This window comes from Vespula vulgaris, chromosome 2 (assembly GCF_905475345.1).
Source record: "Vespula vulgaris chromosome 2, iyVesVulg1.1, whole genome shotgun sequence".
NCBI lineage: Eukaryota > Metazoa > Arthropoda > Insecta > Hymenoptera > Vespidae > Vespula > Vespula vulgaris.
Window position 1 is genome coordinate 3,944,934 of NC_066587.1, and position 20,071 is coordinate 3,965,004.

Sequence of the window (20,071 nt, forward strand, 5' to 3'; positions counted from 1 at the left end):
TTCGAGATTCGAGATCGACGCGTCTCCTCCCAAGGAGTTTCCGGTCGAGTCCCGAGGCACCTGCGCGCACCTGCCCCGTTTCGTTCGTCCCTGGGAGCCCCGTTCTACTCGGAAACACCCACCACCAATGCGCGACCGTGTTTGCTCGCTGCTACCTTCGATAACCTTTCTCTCTCATTCTTTCGCATCTCTCTTTCTCTCCCCCCCCCCTCTCTCTCTTTCTGTCTCTCTCTTTTTCTTTCTTTCTAGTACCTGATTTTAGAGAGACAACCGGAGGCTGCCGCCATCAACAACAACGACAACGACAACGACAACGACAACGACGATAGGACAGGACAAGACAGACTTGTCTTAGGCGCCGTACAGCCCAGTCCTCTTGCGATTTTATAACGTATTTATGAGCTACGTGACGATCATCGGAAGGAGCTACCGCCTTCGAGAGAGTTTTACCCCACTTTAAAGATCGGCACGGATTATCGCGTACTTTAACGAGCAGTTTATCCTACCGATGACAACCGGATTGATGCCATTCAACGACTAATAAATAAATGGCTTATTTATGGAAATTATAGTTACTATCATCCGTTCTCGACTATTTATTTTATACTTTTTTTTATACTCGTATTAAAAGATCGTAACAAGAGATAATTAGTTGAGATTATCTGTATCTAATGATTTTTTATAATCTAATAATGAAATAAACGGATATTTGATGTTTAAAGTACAGATGGACAGTTTCATTGACAACGTTCCTGATGTCCAGCAGAGTTGAATCGGGCGAAAGGGTACAACTCGGTCTTCTAGAATCTAACGACTAGTTCGTAAGAGAGGGAGGGAGGAGAAAGAGGAGGAGGAGGAGGAGGAGGAGGAGGAGGAGGAGGAGAAAAAGGAGGAGGAAGGAGAAGGAGAAAGAGGAGGAAAGAAGAGGAAGGAGAGTCTGTCGGGCCAGGACAGGCCAAGGTAGGATAGTGTACGATGCCGTGAGGCAGCACGAGAAGGAAGATCGGAGTGGGGGAAGGGGGAGAGATGGAGAGGGGAGGAGTGAATGGACCGCAGCCTCCATCAATGAAGCAGTGTTTCCCAACCACTTCGAGACACCTTCGTCCACTTTAACTTTCGATTCACAGATTTCTATTTTTTCTTTCAATTATTTCAATTAATCATGATCGATTATTGTTATGATGGCATATTGAAAATAGGATCATTCTACAATTTGTATTATATATATAATTACCATCTACTTCTCAGTGAATATTTTTCAAACATTATTTATCCATCTTTGCGAACAATATCGTATTTAACAAATATTAGGTTTTTTCCCTCTTTTCCTTTTTTTTTTTTTTTTTTAACAATTTAGATCATTTTTTACAACGTACGATAGAAAGGTGAAAACGTCAAAAGGGAAGGAGAAGAGGCTCGTCGGGATACACGAGGAGATAGAAAAAAAATCACCGGAGAAATCGGCGCGAAGATCTTTTCTCGTCTCGAGTCGCCCACGCGTTTGTTCGGTGGTACGAGCGAATCGATATCATGGCTTCGAGCAAATCTCTTTCTCTCTCTCTCTCTTTCCATCGTACACACATACAAGTTCAATCCGAAGAACTCGTGAAAACGCGACTCGTGATACGCCTACGCTCACGCTGGCGTTGCTCGTGTCATACGTGGGCAACGAACTATGTGTGCCATTGCGTGCTCGTGCATCGAAAACATCGAAAGGAACGGAGGGGAGCGATCGTGTCTCCTTATATACGGATTAAAGGAATGGCATGGAACGTACTACACAACCTATGTACGCTCTCGTACTTGCGCAAGCACGCAGAGTATACGGTGATACCTTTTGGTCCACGTACGACCTATGTATATGAGAAAGAAAGAAAAAGAGAGAGAGAGAGAGAGAGAGATAGAGATAGAGAGAGAGAGAGAGAGAGAGAGAGAGAGAGAGAGAGAACGCACGCCTACGCATTTAGTTCCTCTCGTAAGCTTACGAAATAACAAGGAATCTACGATAGGAATTTTCGAAACAATCGAAGGTCTTCCAATAATTATTATAAAATCTTTGTACAAAACGATAACACGATATAATTTATTAGAGGATATCTTTAAATAATTTTCTTGTTCTTTTCTTTTCTTCTTTCTTTTTTGTTGTAATTTTTACATAAGTAAAAATCGTCGATTCTAATATTGAAAAGTATTTTCTCCAAAAAGAAAAAAGAAAGAAGTTTTTAAGGCGAGAATAAAAAGAAACGTTTTGGAGGTAGGCAGGCAGGCAAGCTCTCTCTCTCTCTCTCTCTCTCTCTCTCTCTCTCTCTCTCTCTCTTTCTCTCTCTTTCTCTCTCTTTCTCGTATGGAACTCGATATGCGTGTTTCCGAAGGACGTCCGTAATCCTACGTGCCACTCCCGTTGCACCTGGTGGATCCCAGAAGGAGAGAAACGACCTACATGAAGTGGGCCTTTAACGACACTTTGTGAGGAGGGTGCCGAGGGAGTTTCCGAGTACGGAAATAGAGAGAATGAGAGAATGAGAGAGAGAGAGAGAGAGAGAGAGAGAGAGAGAAAGAGAGAGAGAGAGAGAGAGAAAAGAATGTATCCCACGAATACGTACACACGCGACAACATGTGGGCCACGCATTCACTCGAGCCAACCTGTGCATGGTAAACCTGCAACGAGTAGAAGGTACGTATACACGAAACGGTTCTCTCTCTCTCTCTCTCTCTTTCCCTCCCCCTTTTTCTTTCTCTCTTCTTTCATAGTCAAGAAGAAGAAGAAGAAGAAGAAGAAGAAGAAGAAGAAGAAGAAGAAAAAGCAGAAGTGGAAGAAGGAGGAAGAAAAACGCCGCGAGCACGGAAGAGACGAGAAACCGATAGGAGTCTCCCCCACCATTGAAACAACTGGGTGCACCTCTCTCGACATCCACGAATATACATGTACGTATGTATATACGTATGTATATATATAAACATATATATATATATATACGTATATACACATGTACACGCACGCACGTAAATATACATACGCGCACACGTGCAGAGTTAAACGCGTGTTCCAAGAGAGAACACGCGCTCTCCCAATGCGACGTCCGCATAATTTTACAACCGATCGTGAGTACGCGCTCTCCTAATGGATAAACAAATAAGGATGCTTCCGAGAAAGCATCGGAGAGTCCTCGAAGGTGAAAAAGAAAAAAAAGAGAAAAAGAGAAAAAGAAAGAGAGACAAAGATAGAGAAAGATAGAGACACAGAAGAGAGAGAGAGAGAGAAAGAGAGAGAGAGAGAGAACGGCAAAGTTCCCCTCTCTTTCTTGAATGACGTTCAACGAAGAAAGAGGGGGAAAGGTGTCTGTTGGGAGGGAGGTTTGAGACGAGGAGAAAGGGGGGTGGCATAAGTTCGAAGGAGAGAGAAAGAGAGAAGGAAGAGGTGGGGGCACCCATTCATGCTTTGCCTCTAGCTTAAGAGTCCAGTTCACCGCACGACATACCTTCGTGTAGCCCGTCAGCGGCATCCTACTCTCTCGTCGAACTCTCGTATTCGAGTTTAAGCTCTCGAGTCAGAGATTGGAAGGCGTATCGGTTTTATTGGTGCGATTTTCTTTTTCTCATTTCGACTTTTCGATAAACATTCGTCTTATTGACTTTTGACATGCTCGTTTTCGAATGACGTATGTATAACGGACAAGAGAAAGTGTGAGGGGGAGGAGGAGGAGGTGGAGGAGGAGGAGGTTTCTTTTAAAAAGAGCGAAATTACACTTTCAAGGGTATCCGTTGAATTGAACATACTCTTGAAGAATCTTGTATAATAATAAGAATAATAATAGTAATAATAATAATAATAGTAATAACAACAACAACAGCAACAGCAACAATAAAATAGTTATAATAGTAGTAATAATAATAGTAATAATTATAATAGTAAAAATAGTAATAATAATAACAACAAGAATAATAGCTAGAGTGCGTGGGTTTGGTGGTAGTGCCGCGACAGGACGACACGAAGTTTGATTATTATCGTATCGGCTTTCTAAGAGTCTTTAAAAAAAGAAGTGGATAGAAGAGGATTTAATCTACTTGGAATTCTTATATGTTCATTTTGGAATGTAAGTAAAAGAAAAAGGAAGAAGAGAGAGAGAGAGAGAGAGAGAGAGAGAGAGAGAAAAGAAAAGGAAAGAAACAAGAAAAAGAAAGGTCGCAGTGGGTCACCGTTGCATGTCCTATGGTAACTTAGACTATGTACGTGCCGAGTGTAAACCGCACGTAGAATCGAGGGGACAAGAGGGACAAACTCGTCGTAAGACGCGAGAAGGTGGAGGTGGAGAAGGTGGAGGTGAAGGTGGAGGTGGTTGTGGAGGATGGAGACTCTCTTGTTGTATCTCGTGGCGATCGCCGGGATCGTTCGTAAGAGCCAAGGTAGCCTATTGGGTGTTGGCCTCGATGAAGCCGGCGAAGAGTTCCTCAACGAGTACCTGTCGCTCGATGAAAGCAGATACCTCGCCGAATTGCAGGAGTTTCAGGACGCAGCGATCGAGATTGATCTTATCGGGAGCAAGAGGCATCGGCAGCCTCACCAAGAGCCTAGGGTGCTCTATCAGATCGGGGTAAGTTTCTATGTCAAATTTTTCTCAGATATGTTTCGAAAGATCAAAATCGTTGGATCGATCGATCAGAGATAATGATTTCGTTCTAACGATTATGCACGTGTGTGTGCGTATGTTTTTTTTTCTTTTACTTTTAATAAACTTTTTCATTCTGTTTCATTCGTTTATAAATATAATATTTGTTCTGCTAATATTTTGCATGTACTCGTTGTAATGATTAGATAAACAATTGTTACGATAACAGGGATCAAGTTATAGCGTTCTGTTCATACTAATTTTTACTTCTCTTATTACGCTTAATGTATGCGAACATATATCGTATTTAATGATCAAAACCATCCAGGTTAACCTTCTGTAAAAAGATCTTTCTTGTAAAAGTTTGTAATAGACGCGGTTAATATCTCTTGCACGTGCATTGTTCATGCGAAAAGATCGATGAAGTAAGCTATAACTTATCTTGTAAGATATCACAACTACAACGCAAAGCTACAACTTTGCTATACGCTATACGATACGTATCTATCGAGATTCGCAACTCTTATTATATGTATATATACATATGGGTATAGATACATATGAAGTAACGCGAGAGAATGAGCATACTCGTCGATTCTCAGGAAAAACGATGAAAGATACGGAACGAAGAAAGAGTAATCTATAATAATAACTCTGCGTTAATAATTCTTTTCTTTCCACGCAACTGTTATTATCTGTTACTACTAAGAAAACATATTTAATAATTGTGACACATACGTACAATAACGTGCCTGCTGTTTCTCCGATCTGATTGATTTCTCGATCACGATCGAGCACCACCAGTTAACGCGGATTAAATATTATCAAAAAGAAGATTTTTCAAATCTTAAAACAGTGATAGATAAAGCTAAAAATGAAGCTTTAAAGCTCTTTAAATAAGATTAACGAAATACGAAATAAAAGAAATAAAATCAATCTACGTGTTTACAAATCAAACGATCCTTCCATTTTCATTTATTAGAATATAAAGAAAAGATACAGACTGATTTCTTAAGAAAAGAGAAAAGAGAAGAAGAAAAACAAAAACGAAAAGAAAAACATCAGATACGTTCGCGAAAGGACACGATTTCCTTTCAATGGGGTGAACAACACTCGAATGACAAACGACGTATCTCTTTCTCCCTCTCCCTCTCTCTCTCTTTCTCTCTTTTTAGAACGACGAACTTTCTCGAGGCCTCGATAACTCGAGGCACGATGTGACATTCCGGGGATACGAGGCTAAATTACCCGCTTTACGGTCGCAAGGAGGAAGGGGAGCATGGTGGTGTGCGGAGGAGGGAAGGGGGTAAAAACTTAGCCGCGAGCAAAGAGTGGCGCCCACTCGGCGTTCGAACCTGTTGCCCGTCCTCGTCGTCGTCGTTGTCTTCGTTGTCGTCGTCGTTGTCTTCGTTGTCGTCATCGTTGTCGTCGTTGTCGTCATGTCGTCGTTCTTGGCTCCTTCACTGACTCTACGTACGCACCTGGGTATTACGCGTCTTCTCTTCATCCTCCGTAATTCTCTCTCTCCCTTCCTCTCTTTATTTCATTGCACCTACGCTATTCGTGCGTATACTCTTTCACGCACACGTTCGTTCGATTAAGAGTGGAATTAATTGGTGTTAAGTGAAAGAGACCTCTGTGCGTATACGTGTAATGAGAAAAAGAAGGAAAAAATGAAAATAAGAGAGAGGGAGAGAGAGAGAGAGAGGGGAGAGAGAGAAAGGTGTATTCGTTCACGAGTACCTGCTCCATTCATAACGAACTCGTATGAGTATAGAAAGAAAGAAAGAGATAGAAGGAGAGATAGTTTCTTCTTGTTATTTTCAAACAGCTTCCGAAGGAATGTCACCTTTGCTGTCGATCTCGGTGACGTGTTTTTCTTCGACGACGACGACGACGACGACGACGACGACGACGACAACGAGAAATATGTTCTGTCTTTCTTTTTCTTTACTCGATAGCCTCGAGAAAAGAGAGAGAGAACGAGAGAGAGAGGGAGAGGGGGGAGAGAAGGACGTAGAGGGACAGAGTCGGCTCGTTTTCTCTTCGAAACGATCGCGCCCCTACCCTTTCGCGATCGTTCTGTTGTGTTGTCTTGTGTTGCATTGCGTATATAGCGAGAAAGAGAGGGAGGGAGAGGGGAGAGAAAGAGAGAGAAATACACGCGCTCTTGAGTAATCGTCGAGCGAGTATAAACGATTAACTTACGAGCTACGGCTTGGCTTTAACGAGTAGTGGACGGGACAATGGGTATTGTCGATAGACTCGATGACGATACCATCATTCGCTCGGCTTTTCTTTACTCGAGTTCCTTCGTGACACGTTCGTTTTGATTCTTTCAGTCATTTTATTTTTTTTTTTTATTTAGCTTTGTTCTTTCTCTCTCTCTCTCTCTTTCTCTCTCTTTAATTTTCTTTTAATATGTTAACTTTTATAATTATATTGCAATGTATTTACAAATATATAATATACACGATAAAAAATTGATATATCTAAATATAAATATATATACATACATACATATATAAAAATCAAATATGTATATATGAATATATACAGATATCGCAGTCATAGTACAGAATCAGTAACGTAACTACACTCCTTCCCCTTTGTATTTATAAAGTCATATACATAGAGACATGTGATTTTTCCATTTATTTCACTTATGTATTTTGTTTTATGGTGTTTTGTTTCATCTGGATTATTCAGGCGAGGGCAGTACACATCCCAATTTACTGCAATTTCTAGCACCCGAGAGAAGTTCATTTAGGTGATCTCTCTTTTTTTTTCTCATTGTAAGAGCGATAACCGGGAATTATAGTTACTTAACAGTGCGGTGCGTAGAGCGAATTAAATACGAAACGAGTCGTGAAAACGGCCGGTCTGCGTGTATATATTGTTGACTACTCCGTTGTTGCACGCTACTAGACATAACGAGGCTTTCCGTTAGCGGAGTCACGTTCGCACACTACTCCCGTCCCGTTTCATCGCGTCAATTAAACCATTTTCCTTTTTTCTTTTATCTTTTTCCTTTTTCTTCTCTTTTCTTTTTCCTTCTTTTCCCGCGTACAACTTTCGAAGCGATAGAATGTACGCTAGCGGAATTTCAACCTTCGTTTTATTCATTCGAAGAATATCGAAAGAAAGAAAAGAAGTCGCATCTATTTCCTTTGCCAACTGGCGCCAAAATATTTCGCTTGCTCGATGTTGGAATTTTCAGTAATTTTTGTTTCCAATAATAAAAATAATAATAATGATAAAAATAATAACATCTAAATAAACAATTACATGGTAAATAGATCGACACTGATAATAAATAACGTATAGAACTTTTAATCAAAATTCTTCTTTACTTAAATATAAAACATTGCAAATTGCAACATTAAGTAATCTTATCAAATAATCCAATGATTCTTTTATATCGTTTTCTCAAGAAAGAAAGAAATATAAATAAATAAACATAGAAAAAAAGGAGAAAGAGAAAAAGAAAGAAAGAAAGAAAAAAAAAGAAACGGACGTCCCGCGTTTGACGGCTATTCTATCCAACTCTGGAAGAAGGAGAGAGAAAAGGAGATCTCTTTGCTCTCTCCCTCTTTCTTTGGGTCATGCGTGAAAGAGAGAAAGAGAGAGAGAGAAAAGAGAGAGAGAGACGTATACGAAGGAGAACTCAAAGAGGATCATGCCCTGTCTCCGTCGTTCTCGGTCATCCGTGGTGTATGCGTAGCCGAGTGCCAGGTGTCATGTTCATTGCGGTCGTGAGAGAAGCGAGAGACGCGTGAGAACTTCCGGGTGGGTTCGCGAGCTTCTTCCGGTCCTTCTATTATCCCATTTTAGTTTACCGCCACCGTTTCGATGCGTCCTCCGGTATATTTCTCCTCCTCCTTTCTCCCCACTACCTCCCACCCTCTACCCCACCCGACTTCACCTCATTTTACCCTCCTCGCCCTACCCTTCCTACTCTTCTCTTTCAAAGGAGACGCCTGTTTTTCGTTTCCTGAGGAAAAAAGAAAAAGAATAAGAAAGAGAAGGACGGGGAGGGTTGACAGAGGAAGGAAGAAGAGTCTCTTCTTTGAGAGGAAAAAGGAAAAGAGGCAACTAGCGTAACGTCGTTTTAACGTTCAACGATGACGATGATAGGATAGAGAAGATTACGTTCGTTCGATCTTTCCTTGTTCGCTTAGTCGTCTTAGTCGTCGTCGTCGTCGTCGTCGTCTTAGTCGTTGTCGGTTACCTCTAACCCACTTTTCTTCTCCGTTCGATCGACTCGACTTCCGGTTGGATCGTTCGAGTCTCCGTTAGTATAGAACATTATTTCGTGTTCGCAATCGATTTACTATTTCTTAGATCTTCCAAGTTCAAAATTTGATTGAAATTAGCAATAAGCCGATTCGCACTTGACAACGTCGTTATTTCAATATTTTCTCATCTAACTGTGATACGTAACGATATATTTATGTAAATGTATTCCTATTTACAATAATATCTTCATTATTTCAATATTTTAGCACCTAACTCTAACAACATATTAATATCAATGTGTGTATTTATATCGAGTATTTTACAATTTGAATAAGTACATTGATATAGGAACTCACTGAAAGGAACTGCAATGTTCACGAGTCAGGCTCGATATAGAGTGACAAAGGGTTGAACATTTTTTGGAGGCAAAAAAGAAGAAAAGAATAGAATTACAATAAAAATGCGAATTTTTTGGATCGACAGAGAACTGACGTTTCGTGGTCGAAACGAGCAGCAGGAAGAAGAGGACCAACAAGTGGGGTGGTGGTAGTGGTGGTGGTGGTGGTGGTGGTGGTGTTGTTGGCAGGATAGAGAAGAGGGAGCGGTCGAGATAAAAAGTCGAAGGAGAGATAGACGGACGTGGTAAAAAGTCGAATGCTCGGTGGTAAAACGGCGGAAGAGCGTTTCCTCGAACAGACTCGAAAGCCGAGTTATCTTCTCTCTTTCTCTCTCTTTTTCTCTTTCTATCGACAACGACGGTGGCCTAACTGCCGTGGCTCACGCACCTTCGTGCATTCGATGGGGATGTAAAACGATTTGTTAAATCATTTTCGATTATTGCTACTCGCTTAAGTATCTTTTTACTTTATCGAAGGGATTAAGCGTCAAGGAAATTCATGTTTTTAATTTTTATACGACTTCTTAAATAAATACGAATGATTTTTTAAATATATCGATCTCATGATCGAAGGATTTTTTTTTCTTTTTTTAAACGATCCTTCGAAGTTTTGAGATCAATTTGATCAATTTTTAACATTTATACAAACGTCTCAAATAAATGTGACAATTTTAAATATATCTACTTATTAAATCGAACGATCGTCTTTTTTATTGTATTTATTTTTTTTTTGTTTCTAATGATCCTTCGAAGCAAAAACGTCAGTTTAGAGCTTAAAAAGAAAAAAACGAAAAAGTCAAGATGAATCGTAGAGAACGTAGATATACCTGCCTGCTAAGCGAATAAGATGACGAGGACGACGAAGACGAGGACGAGTGGAGACACAAAAGGGTTCACGGCGCGCCGAATTAGTCTCTCGGCGGTAGTGAAATAATGGCTGAATAGGTTTCCTCGAGAAATGGCGGAAGTCGTTCGATGAATGAGCCGGAAGACCTCACTCCGAACCTTACAATGGTGACCACCATACGATCCCGGTATTACGGATCAAAACATCCTTACCGATTTACGATCCTTCCGCGATCTGTCTTTCTACCTGGCGACACTATTAAAACGACTCGCGAAATCGACCAATATCCACACTTCCACACAGGAAGTCAATATGTTTACCGAAGAAATATCATATATTTCTATTTTCTTTCTAACCATTTGCAAATTGTTTTTTCAGTTAATTAATACGCTCTCTCGATAAAACAAACATTGCGTCTGATGAAATATTTTGATTAACTAATCCCCCCGGAATTATCCTAAAAAAAAAAAAAAAAAAAAAAAAGAAAAAAAAAAGAATATATATATTTTTATATTTCGATAACATTAATATATAAGTGTATATTTTTTTTCCTAACGATTTTTATATTAATTCTCTTTGTTAATTTACTAGCTAATTGGTTCGATTTTTTGACAATTTAACAGAGACGAATTGAATCGACATTCGCTAAAATGTGTATCGAAGCAGTTTAAATCATCAAAAAAAAAGAAAAAAAAAACGAAATAAAAAAAAATAAAAACGCAAAAAATGTATAGTTTTGAGAGGAAAGAAAAGAAAGAGATGTCACAGGAGGCGACGTACCCCCGGCCGAGAAAGCGCAAAGAGCGTCTCTCGTAAGCGCTTCATTCGGAGGTTGTCAATCCGGTCAATGAGGCAATCACGTACGTCCTGTCCAGCTACGTACGTTCGTACGACGACGTTCAAGCGTGGCGCAGAGTCCCCGGGGCTCTCTCGTTAATCCGATCTCGTCGGCTTTTACTCGGTCACGATTGGTCATTGACATTGCGTCGCTCCTCGGAAATCAGGGACGTCCTCGTCGTGCCGGATAACAACACGAACTTTACACCATCATTTTTTTTTCACCCTTCTTATTCGTCCCTTTTGAAAAGGCTCACGGATTTAACTGATTCAGTTTTTAACTAGCTCGAATTAAAATCGTTCGCAAAAAGAAATCCAAATCTTTCATTGTAACGTCCAATCAAAATGATTGAACGTAATAGTATTTAATTTATCGAGTAAATGATATCAAATGAAGAAAGAGTTTGTAAAAAGAAAAAAAGAAAAAAGGAAGGGAGAAAAAACGAAAAAAAAAAGAAAAGATCTTCGAATAAACCTTCGATAATTTTTCTTTCGTAGTTTTCAACAAAATCGACTCGTGTGTACTTAGATACGAGGAAACTTATCGAAAGCTTGTCTTGAAGGCGACCGGAAGTCCGTTGCCGCGAAAACACGTTCTTAGAGCTGGCGAGCACGTTTCGTTTCTAGCAGCACGAACGATCCAGAAACGGAGCCGGTCGACCCTGAGTGCTTCGTGCGTGACGAAGATCGAAGATCGACGCCGTTCGTCGAACAAATCGAATCCTTTTTTCGATCTTTTATTTTTCCTTTTCTTTTCTCTTTTCTCTTATTTTTTTTTTTTTTCAATGAAAAATAACAAACTTATAGACAAGAATAGGTGTGTATCTATCTATCTATATGTGAATGAAGGGTGCGCGCGTGTGCATAATCGTCTAAAAGTCGTAAAACATGTGTGTCTGACGTATGGTGTCTCGCAATAGGCGAATTGTCGGTCGGCACGTGATATCGAACTAATGTAAGAGCGCGCGATACGCACGAAACTCGCGTTGCACGTGACGGAAACAGCGGGTCCCTTTCGACGCGAATTAACATCAAGTTGATATATACATATTTTATATATATACACAAACATATATATATATGCACGCGTGCATGTGTGTGCATTGGTTATATGTACATATGTACATATCGTACTTGTCCCGAGATACTTTCGAATAAACGCGCGTAGGCAGGATGTCTGATCAGTCGCGCTCTCGATCGTGCCGGGCTTTACGTAATCTTACGATTACTCTTGCTATCCAGTTTACAATTTTTGACTTTATCTACTACATTTTATATATATATATATATATATATATATATATAAAATGAAATTGTTCATTCATGGATTATTCTCATAATATTTATTTAGTTAAATAATTATTTTCGTTCAATGTTTGTTTTTTTTTCTTTTGTAGGACAGTGAAGAAGAATTGCCAGAGTGCTCGGATCGAAGCGAAGTCTGTAGTAAAGTGGATCTCTATGGTGCACCATGGGTCGAGAGACAATGTCGTTGTCCTGGCGGACGTGCTTGTCCTAGTAGCCTCCACGCGGATGATGGACATACGATCGTCGATAAAACTCGACAATATAAACTCTGTGAACCCGTAAAGCGTCTTCCCATTTGTCGTTATTTCAAGTGAGTCTAATTCGATCTTTTCTTTTTTCTTAATTTTTCTTCGTAAAAAATAAGACGTTTTTAGATTTGGTTCTAATTGCCTGTTAAATTTGATCGTTGTTTGATATTAATACAAATATATATACATACACACACGTATGTACGTCCAAATTCGTTCAATGATTTCGATCAGGTTTTTATTATTATTATCAAATAACGTTTGACGACAATCGTTTCAGGGACATCACGTGGACGTTAGCACCCGGAGGAGGACCAGCGAACGCAACAGTACAACGTGTACATTGTCGATGTCGACCTGGTAGTGTACCCTATCTCGTCCGAAGACAACCCCATATCTCTCCTGAGGGTAATTCCGGATTCATATATGCTTTCGCCTGTTCGCCGCAAAGCGTAAGTTATTTAAATTAATATTTTATCAATCCTTTTTCTATCGATCAAATAAATTAAATAATTAACTCTCTATACCGCAAAAATTGTTGTTGTCTCTAAACATGGTATTATAACTTTCATATTTTATAAAATTTTAATGAAATATGAAACTTGTACAATTATACGTAAAAAGTATTAAGAAATGATATGAACAAATGTATATGAGAATGGAGGAGAATGTGAACAGATTAATTTTGTAAGGAAAAAAAAAAAATAAGATATATATGTGAGTATATTATTTGTTTTATGGCTGACAAAAAGTTAATTAATTGATCAATTAAAAGAAACTATGGAAGTAGTATCGCAATAGTAATCAAGAATAAATCAGTTAGATATTTTGTCTCGTTATAGAGGCTACGTTGCCAGCACAAGGAACCCTGCAGGCTGTTCACCGTTCGCAAAAGAAGGAGCTCACAGTTGGAAGAAGTGAACGCCTCGCCTCTTTGCCAGTGTCCCAGGGGACATCGTTGTCCTCGACGTCACACGGATCCTGGATCATTGCCGGCGAGATCTTATTCCGGCATATTGGAGATCAAAACGTATAGCGGCTATTGCGTACCTTCGCATCATCCTGAACCAGTTTACACAGTTTGAGACAAAACGAGAAAGAAAAAAGGACAACGATCTCTTTTTCTTCTTTTTTTTTTGTTTCCTTTTTTTTTCTTTAACAAGATTTTTCGAAAACTTTATCTTTCGATCAGTATAATATTTTCAACGAAAAGTATTTTTCATCGAGTGAAATGATTACTCAAAAATTTTGAGACTGTATAATGCATGAAGAATAAGAGAGAAAGAGAGAGAGAGGGAGAGAGAGAGAAAAAGAGAGATTAATAATTACAATAATTAAGGATGAGATCTTCGAACTGTGACATGGAAAAAGTACCAGAGATTACTATCGAAGATTTTTCTAATTCTTCTTTCTTTCTTTTCTTTTTTTTTTTTTTTAAAGAAAACAAAAAAGATCAAGAGGAAGAAAAAAAAGAACATAGAAAGTTCGTTCGCGGTGCGACGATTTTAAACGAAGAGAGATATTCCTTTTCACTCAAATCGCCCTTCAATTACGTTTACACGAGAAGGGCTTGTAAAGAGCTTTAAATTGTCGTGAAAAAATCTTTCTTTTTATTGTGTATGTATATCCGAGAAACGCGTCACGATGTTATTTCGTTACTATGTTTATAATATTATTGTCTATTAGTTACAGTTTGTATAGACAGAGTTATAGTTCGTTCGTTTCGATAATTATTTAGCGTCTTGTTATATACATATAGATATATATATATATATAAATATTATATATATAGTAAATAGTATATATAACTAGTAGATTTTGAGCCAGTATCTCCAGTAAAGAAAACGATGCGATTGGATCGCATTCGATACGATTTCGAAAAGAATTCAAGATCGATGATCGAAGGAGAAAAGCTCGGTTACCTGGAAATACTCTCGATCGTATAACATTCATAACGCGTAATTTAGTATATTCGTTTAATTACTTCTTCGTAAACATTCCATAATTTATGTTAAGTTACTCGTATTATTATTTGTATTATTTTATGATTATTTTTTATTTTAATCGAATCCTTGAAATTTTTAAATTATTATTATTATTATTATTATTATTATTATTATTATTATTATTATTATTAATTATGCGGAAAGTGGCAAGTTCCAGGAAAACAGGTTCTAATAATTAATATTAATTATCATTATTAACACTAATTATCAGCATTACTATTATTATTATCATCACCATCATCATCATCATCATTTTCATAAGTTAATTATTATTAAAAGATCATTTTAATTTGATTTTTGATATTTCGTTTTGTGAGTAATATATTCTGCTTTTTCATATTCGAAATTCGAAGGAATTCCCATCGTCACGATTATTACTATTATTACTATTATTACTATTATTATTACTATTACTATTACTATTACTATTATTATTAATATTATTGTATAACTATTTTATTTTTATTATTATTTGTAGATATATCAATGCGGATAAAGGTACATTTTGTGTAAGAGATCGTTCGATGATGAAAAGCCGGCTTAACATCGACGTTACTCGTGTTTGTATAATTTACGTTAATTTAATAAAGTATATCGCCTTATCTGTTAAAAAAAAAAGCAAAAAAGAAAAAAAAGAGTGTGACAGGATCCGTCGCAAATTTTTCTATAAAAAACTTAAAATACTTTATTTAAAGAATATATATAGTGATGGTCGGTAAGGAAGAATACGTATCAAGATCGGTATTTAAAACTGTTTGGTTAAAGATCACCACGAGATGTCAGGTCATCTCAATTTTCCAACAGATTTCATCAAAGGATATATTTTCTAACAGATGGCAGGTATGGTTCAATTTTTTAAAAAGAAAAAAAAATCGTTTAATTAATTATAATTAGCTCATAAATAAAAAAAGAGAAATGATACATATTTGAACGATTAAGATCTGAAACTCTAATGATTTTATAATCGATCAAACTTTTATCCATGAAGATAAATTTTATTTCTGTTATTAAAGTTTAATTACTCTCGTAAAATATTATACTTTGAATAAATCGATTATAATTGTTATGAGTGATTAAAATTCGTCAATGAACATTATTTATAATAATAATAATAACTAGTAATAGGAATAACAGTAATAATAATAATAATAATAATAATAATAATAATAATAATAATAATAATAATAATAATAATAATAATAATAATAATAATAATAATAATAATAATAATAATAATAATAATAATAATAATAATAATAATAATAATAATAATAATAATAATAATAATAATAATAATAATAATAATAATAATAATAATAATAATAATAATAATAATAATAATAATAATAATAATAATAATAATAATAATAATAATAATAATAATAATAATAATAATAATAATAATAATAATAATAATAATAATAATAATAATAATAATAATAATAATAAAATTAAACTAGAATAATCAAACTTTTTCATTAAAGATTTAAAAGAGGCACTAACGTCGCGGAGAATGAAGATGTTTTGAAACTCATCGTCGTTCGCTATTTATCGTCGTGTATAAACACTTTTTCTTGACCGCAAAGTGCCGACGATCTCTCGTACGGGCCCTCGTTAATCCGCCGGATACAAGCCTCGATATTATCCTTTAAAGAGCCGTACATTAATGGCCGCCATGTTGAAGGCATTCGTCGTTTTGTGAACTCCACGGGAAAATAATGAGGTAACGACGGTCTTTACGATACTTGTACGTGGTGCACGTATCACGCCTTCGATCGAGCTTTTTTTTTTCTTTTTTTATAAATTTTCAACTAAGTAGTTACAAAAATGTTACTACTATATTATAAATATACATATGTTTCGTACGTAACGAAAGGTTTTCGTATTGGATAAGATGAAAGTCATAGATAATTAGGATATCTTTGATCTCTCATTTCTTGATTTTTATATTTATTTGTTTTTTTTTTCTTTTTGACTTGTTTGTTAATAAATAGAAGAACAAGATTATATATTTATAATTAGTAAAGTATCTTTATGAAGTATCGGAGTATATAGTTTATGAAAAGCAACTAACTATTTTGGAAAATTTGTGTTAGATTCGTGTTGTTTTTTTAAACAACCATTAATTATCTTTAGATATCGTTAAGATTAATTGTACGATACAAATACGTTCGAATTAAAAATATCTAAAATAGTCGTGCTAAGATAAAAAAAAAATTAAAGATAAACTCTTTAACGTAATGATCACCTTGAGCTATTTCATTTTATTGATTATTTTATTTTATCGTTCTTATTATTATTTTTTTTTTTCTTTTAAAGTTAAATAAAAGTTAAGTGAAAACTGTTAAATACGTAGCTAGTTAAAAGATTTAAAACTTGCTCCGCTAGCAACTTGAAACTCAAACGATGGTGTAGTATTATTATCTTCGTTCGATCGATCGCCAAGCTAATTAATTCTACGTCGCGTTCGTTATCGATGCACTTTTTTTATAAGCTTCCGTTTAATCAAAGCTGATCTTTTTTCTTCGAGAAAGAGAGAGAGAGAGAGAGAGAGAGAGAGAGAGAGAGAGAGAGAGAGAGAGAGAGAGAGAGAGAGAGAGAGAGAGAGAGAGAGAGAGAGAGAGAAAGCGTGTACAAGTAATTATCACCCTTTACAATGTTAACTAGTTTTATTTTCATTAAAATGAATAATTAGAAACGACGTAACGAGTTTTCTTCTCTTTAATAATGATCGGCTAAATTTGATCAAATCATTTTTGTTTCTCACCGTTATACGAGAGAATTTTTTATTCTTCTCGACCAAGAAGAAAGGAAATAGTAATAATAAAAACAAAAAATTAGTAAATAAATATATATATATATATATATATATATATCATATATATGCACACACACACACACACAGACATATGAGTGAAGACAGTTTCTTCGAGTCAATGCAGATTCATTCACGCTGAATCATTTACTCGCATCTCTCGCGTTGAGTTCTGTCCATCGCCTTTCTCCGCTTCCCCGTTTCTTGTTTCATCATCTCAACGGTTTTACGCTTCGCCGAGATTCCACCGTGAGCGAGAAGGAAGCAAGAAAATCGTTAGAAAGGAGGATCGGAATTTATTTCTCTTTCTTTCTTTCATTTTTGTCCAAAAAATCAGGCCGTTTCGCCTTCTTTCTTGAATTTACTCGCATTGTTTCAAGTTATTCGTAACTCGTAGAATCACCGAGATTTATGATCATAGATATTATTATTAGTATTATTGATAATAATAATAATAATAATAATAATAATGATAATGAAAAAGAAAAGGAGACAAAAAAAGTAAAAAAAGAAGACAGGAAGAAAATACTTTGATTTATTCACGTCAATTTTCTACCTCTCCTCTTTTTTCTTATTATTATTTTACCAAGAATTAAGATAGAGCTAACGATCTGACACGTTTCGCGAGCAACTTCGAAAGGGTGGAGTCATCAGTACCGGATAATCATTATGCTCTGCGCATCCATCGAAGGTCAACGTCTGGTCGGCAGTAGACGACCAGTAACAGCAGCAGTATCAGTAGCAGAAGTAAGCTAGGTAGCTAGCTGACTAGGAAAGCTTAGGGTTAGATACTTTTATAGAGTAATACCTTATTGATATCACTTATTCTATTTCATAATAATACTCATGTATTATAATTGCAGTATACATGATTTTAATATATGTAGTCTTACGAGTTTTCAGAATTGTTACCACCAAGGTAGACTCGCGTGTTCACCACAAATGACGAGGACGATTATTTCCATTTCTTTTGAATTAAATTTAATGTGAAAAATTATTTTTATAAACTCTATTCAATTTAACGGATATTTGAAAAACGTTAACAATTTTTACATCGCCGTTTTATTTCCTTTTCTATTTTATTCTTTCGATTTGTTTCGTGAGGAATCGCCATCATCAAGAATGACCTTGAAGTTTGTTGTTCGAGGACAAGGCTAATAGATCGATTCGCAAGATCTCGACGGGAAATCGTGTCGGAACTTTCGTTTTGTCTCGGTCTCGATTTGAAAAGAAGATTCTTATGCACTTTTGCCCGAGCACCAATGCCGGTTTACAATTATTTTGCTTACGCGATTATGCGTCAAGCTTTCACCGCTCGAGGGAAATGATCTTCCTCTTATTATCATTCTTCTTCTTCTTCTTCTTCTTCCTCCCCTCCCTCTTCTTCCTCTTCTTCTACTAGTTTCACGCCGTATGTTGTTATCTTATCTTTCGTTTGCTATTACTTATTAACGTCTTCCGTTGTAAAACAAAAGAAACGAAAGGTACTCACGAAAAAGAGGGCGAAAGTTTAGCGTGAGATCATTTTTATCTTAAGTATACGCATACCATCCTACTTTCGTCGTTCGTTGAATGTCATTGATTTCATTAGCAATAATTTAATTTTTTTCTATTTTTTTTTTCTGTATTTTTTCTTAAGTAAGATAATTTTCCGTTTTTTTACGTTCAATTAAAAGGAAGTATCTCAAAGGTAGTGGAAGCGTGACCAAAGTGATTTCAGTATAATCAAGATAAGAGATTGAAATTTATTCGCATAATTAGTAGTCAACGTCCGTGTTAATTCGATATCTTGAAAAAAAGAAACAAGAAAAGATAAAAAAATAACAAAATAGATCTCGGTAAGCTTGGATAAAAGTTACCGGAGGAACGGTTCTTATGTAGAACAGTAGGTTGAACAGGGAGGAAATAGTAAAGCCCGTTTATAATATCGTTCTGTCGAGTGAAAACGACCGCTGGTGTATCTCGCGTGAGATTGCATGAAGAGGAAATAGATAATCATAAACGTATTGAGGAGAAGCACGATTAATCTCGAGGCGGTGGACGTTAGGATGCGTTAAAATGAAATCAAAAGGAGATAACGAGTCATCCTCGATCTCGTTTCGAGTGCAGGTATTTAAAAGAAAGAAAATGGTAAGAAAAGAGAGATTTTACAACTCTACAAATTATCGAAAGACTTTTCAATGTAATCTTTACGGTCATAAATCATAATTTTTTGAATGGAACAATATTTTCATACATTAAATAGGAGAAATATTTTTTTTTTTTTAGAAAATAAAAATCTCATTTCGGACCGAATAATATTCTTTGGGAAATTAAAAGTTCTTTTTCGGACGGCATAATATTTTTTGGATAATAAATGACAAATAATATATTTTTCGAATAAAATAATATCTCGGGAGATTAAGCAGTACCTTTTGAATAAGTTAATCATTTCTTTTTTCCTTTTTTTTTTTTGAACAAATTTAAAGCGATCTATCGTACAAACTATTTTATCTATTTTCTTCTCCTCTTCTCTCTAGTTCCTAAAATAGATCCATTATAAGAGAACGACGTTCTCCTCGTATAATCTCTTATCATCCGTCTCACTCTTTTTCAGGCGACAAACCGCAAACAATCTCACGTGTTCACCTACGCGTGAAGCGGTAAACCGCAAATGCTTGGTCGAAGACGAAGAGATGATCAAAGATCCCCTTCCTTCCCCCCATAACAAGGAACCAGAAATTATTGAGATTTATTGGGAATCGTCTTCCTCAACGTATAGTTAAA

The 20,071-nt window shown here is 36.3% G+C and overlaps 2 protein-coding genes across 2 annotated transcripts in view; one reads left to right on the forward strand and one right to left on the reverse strand.

The window, feature by feature from the left end:
- LOC127072521 (elongation factor-like GTPase 1) overlaps positions 1 to 20,071 on the reverse strand; it is a 51,845-nt gene that overhangs the window by 5,910 nt on the left and 25,864 nt on the right. The window lies entirely within an intron of this gene.
- LOC127072544 (protein giant-lens) lies at positions 3,456 to 13,904 on the forward strand. The gene is made up of 4 exons (XM_051013018.1): positions 3,456 to 4,593; positions 12,326 to 12,546; positions 12,765 to 12,936; positions 13,327 to 13,904. The coding sequence occupies exons 1-4, from the start codon at positions 4,348 to 4,350 to the stop codon at positions 13,567 to 13,569; spliced, it is 882 nt and encodes a 293-aa protein (XP_050868975.1). The 5' UTR covers positions 3,456 to 4,347; the 3' UTR covers positions 13,570 to 13,904.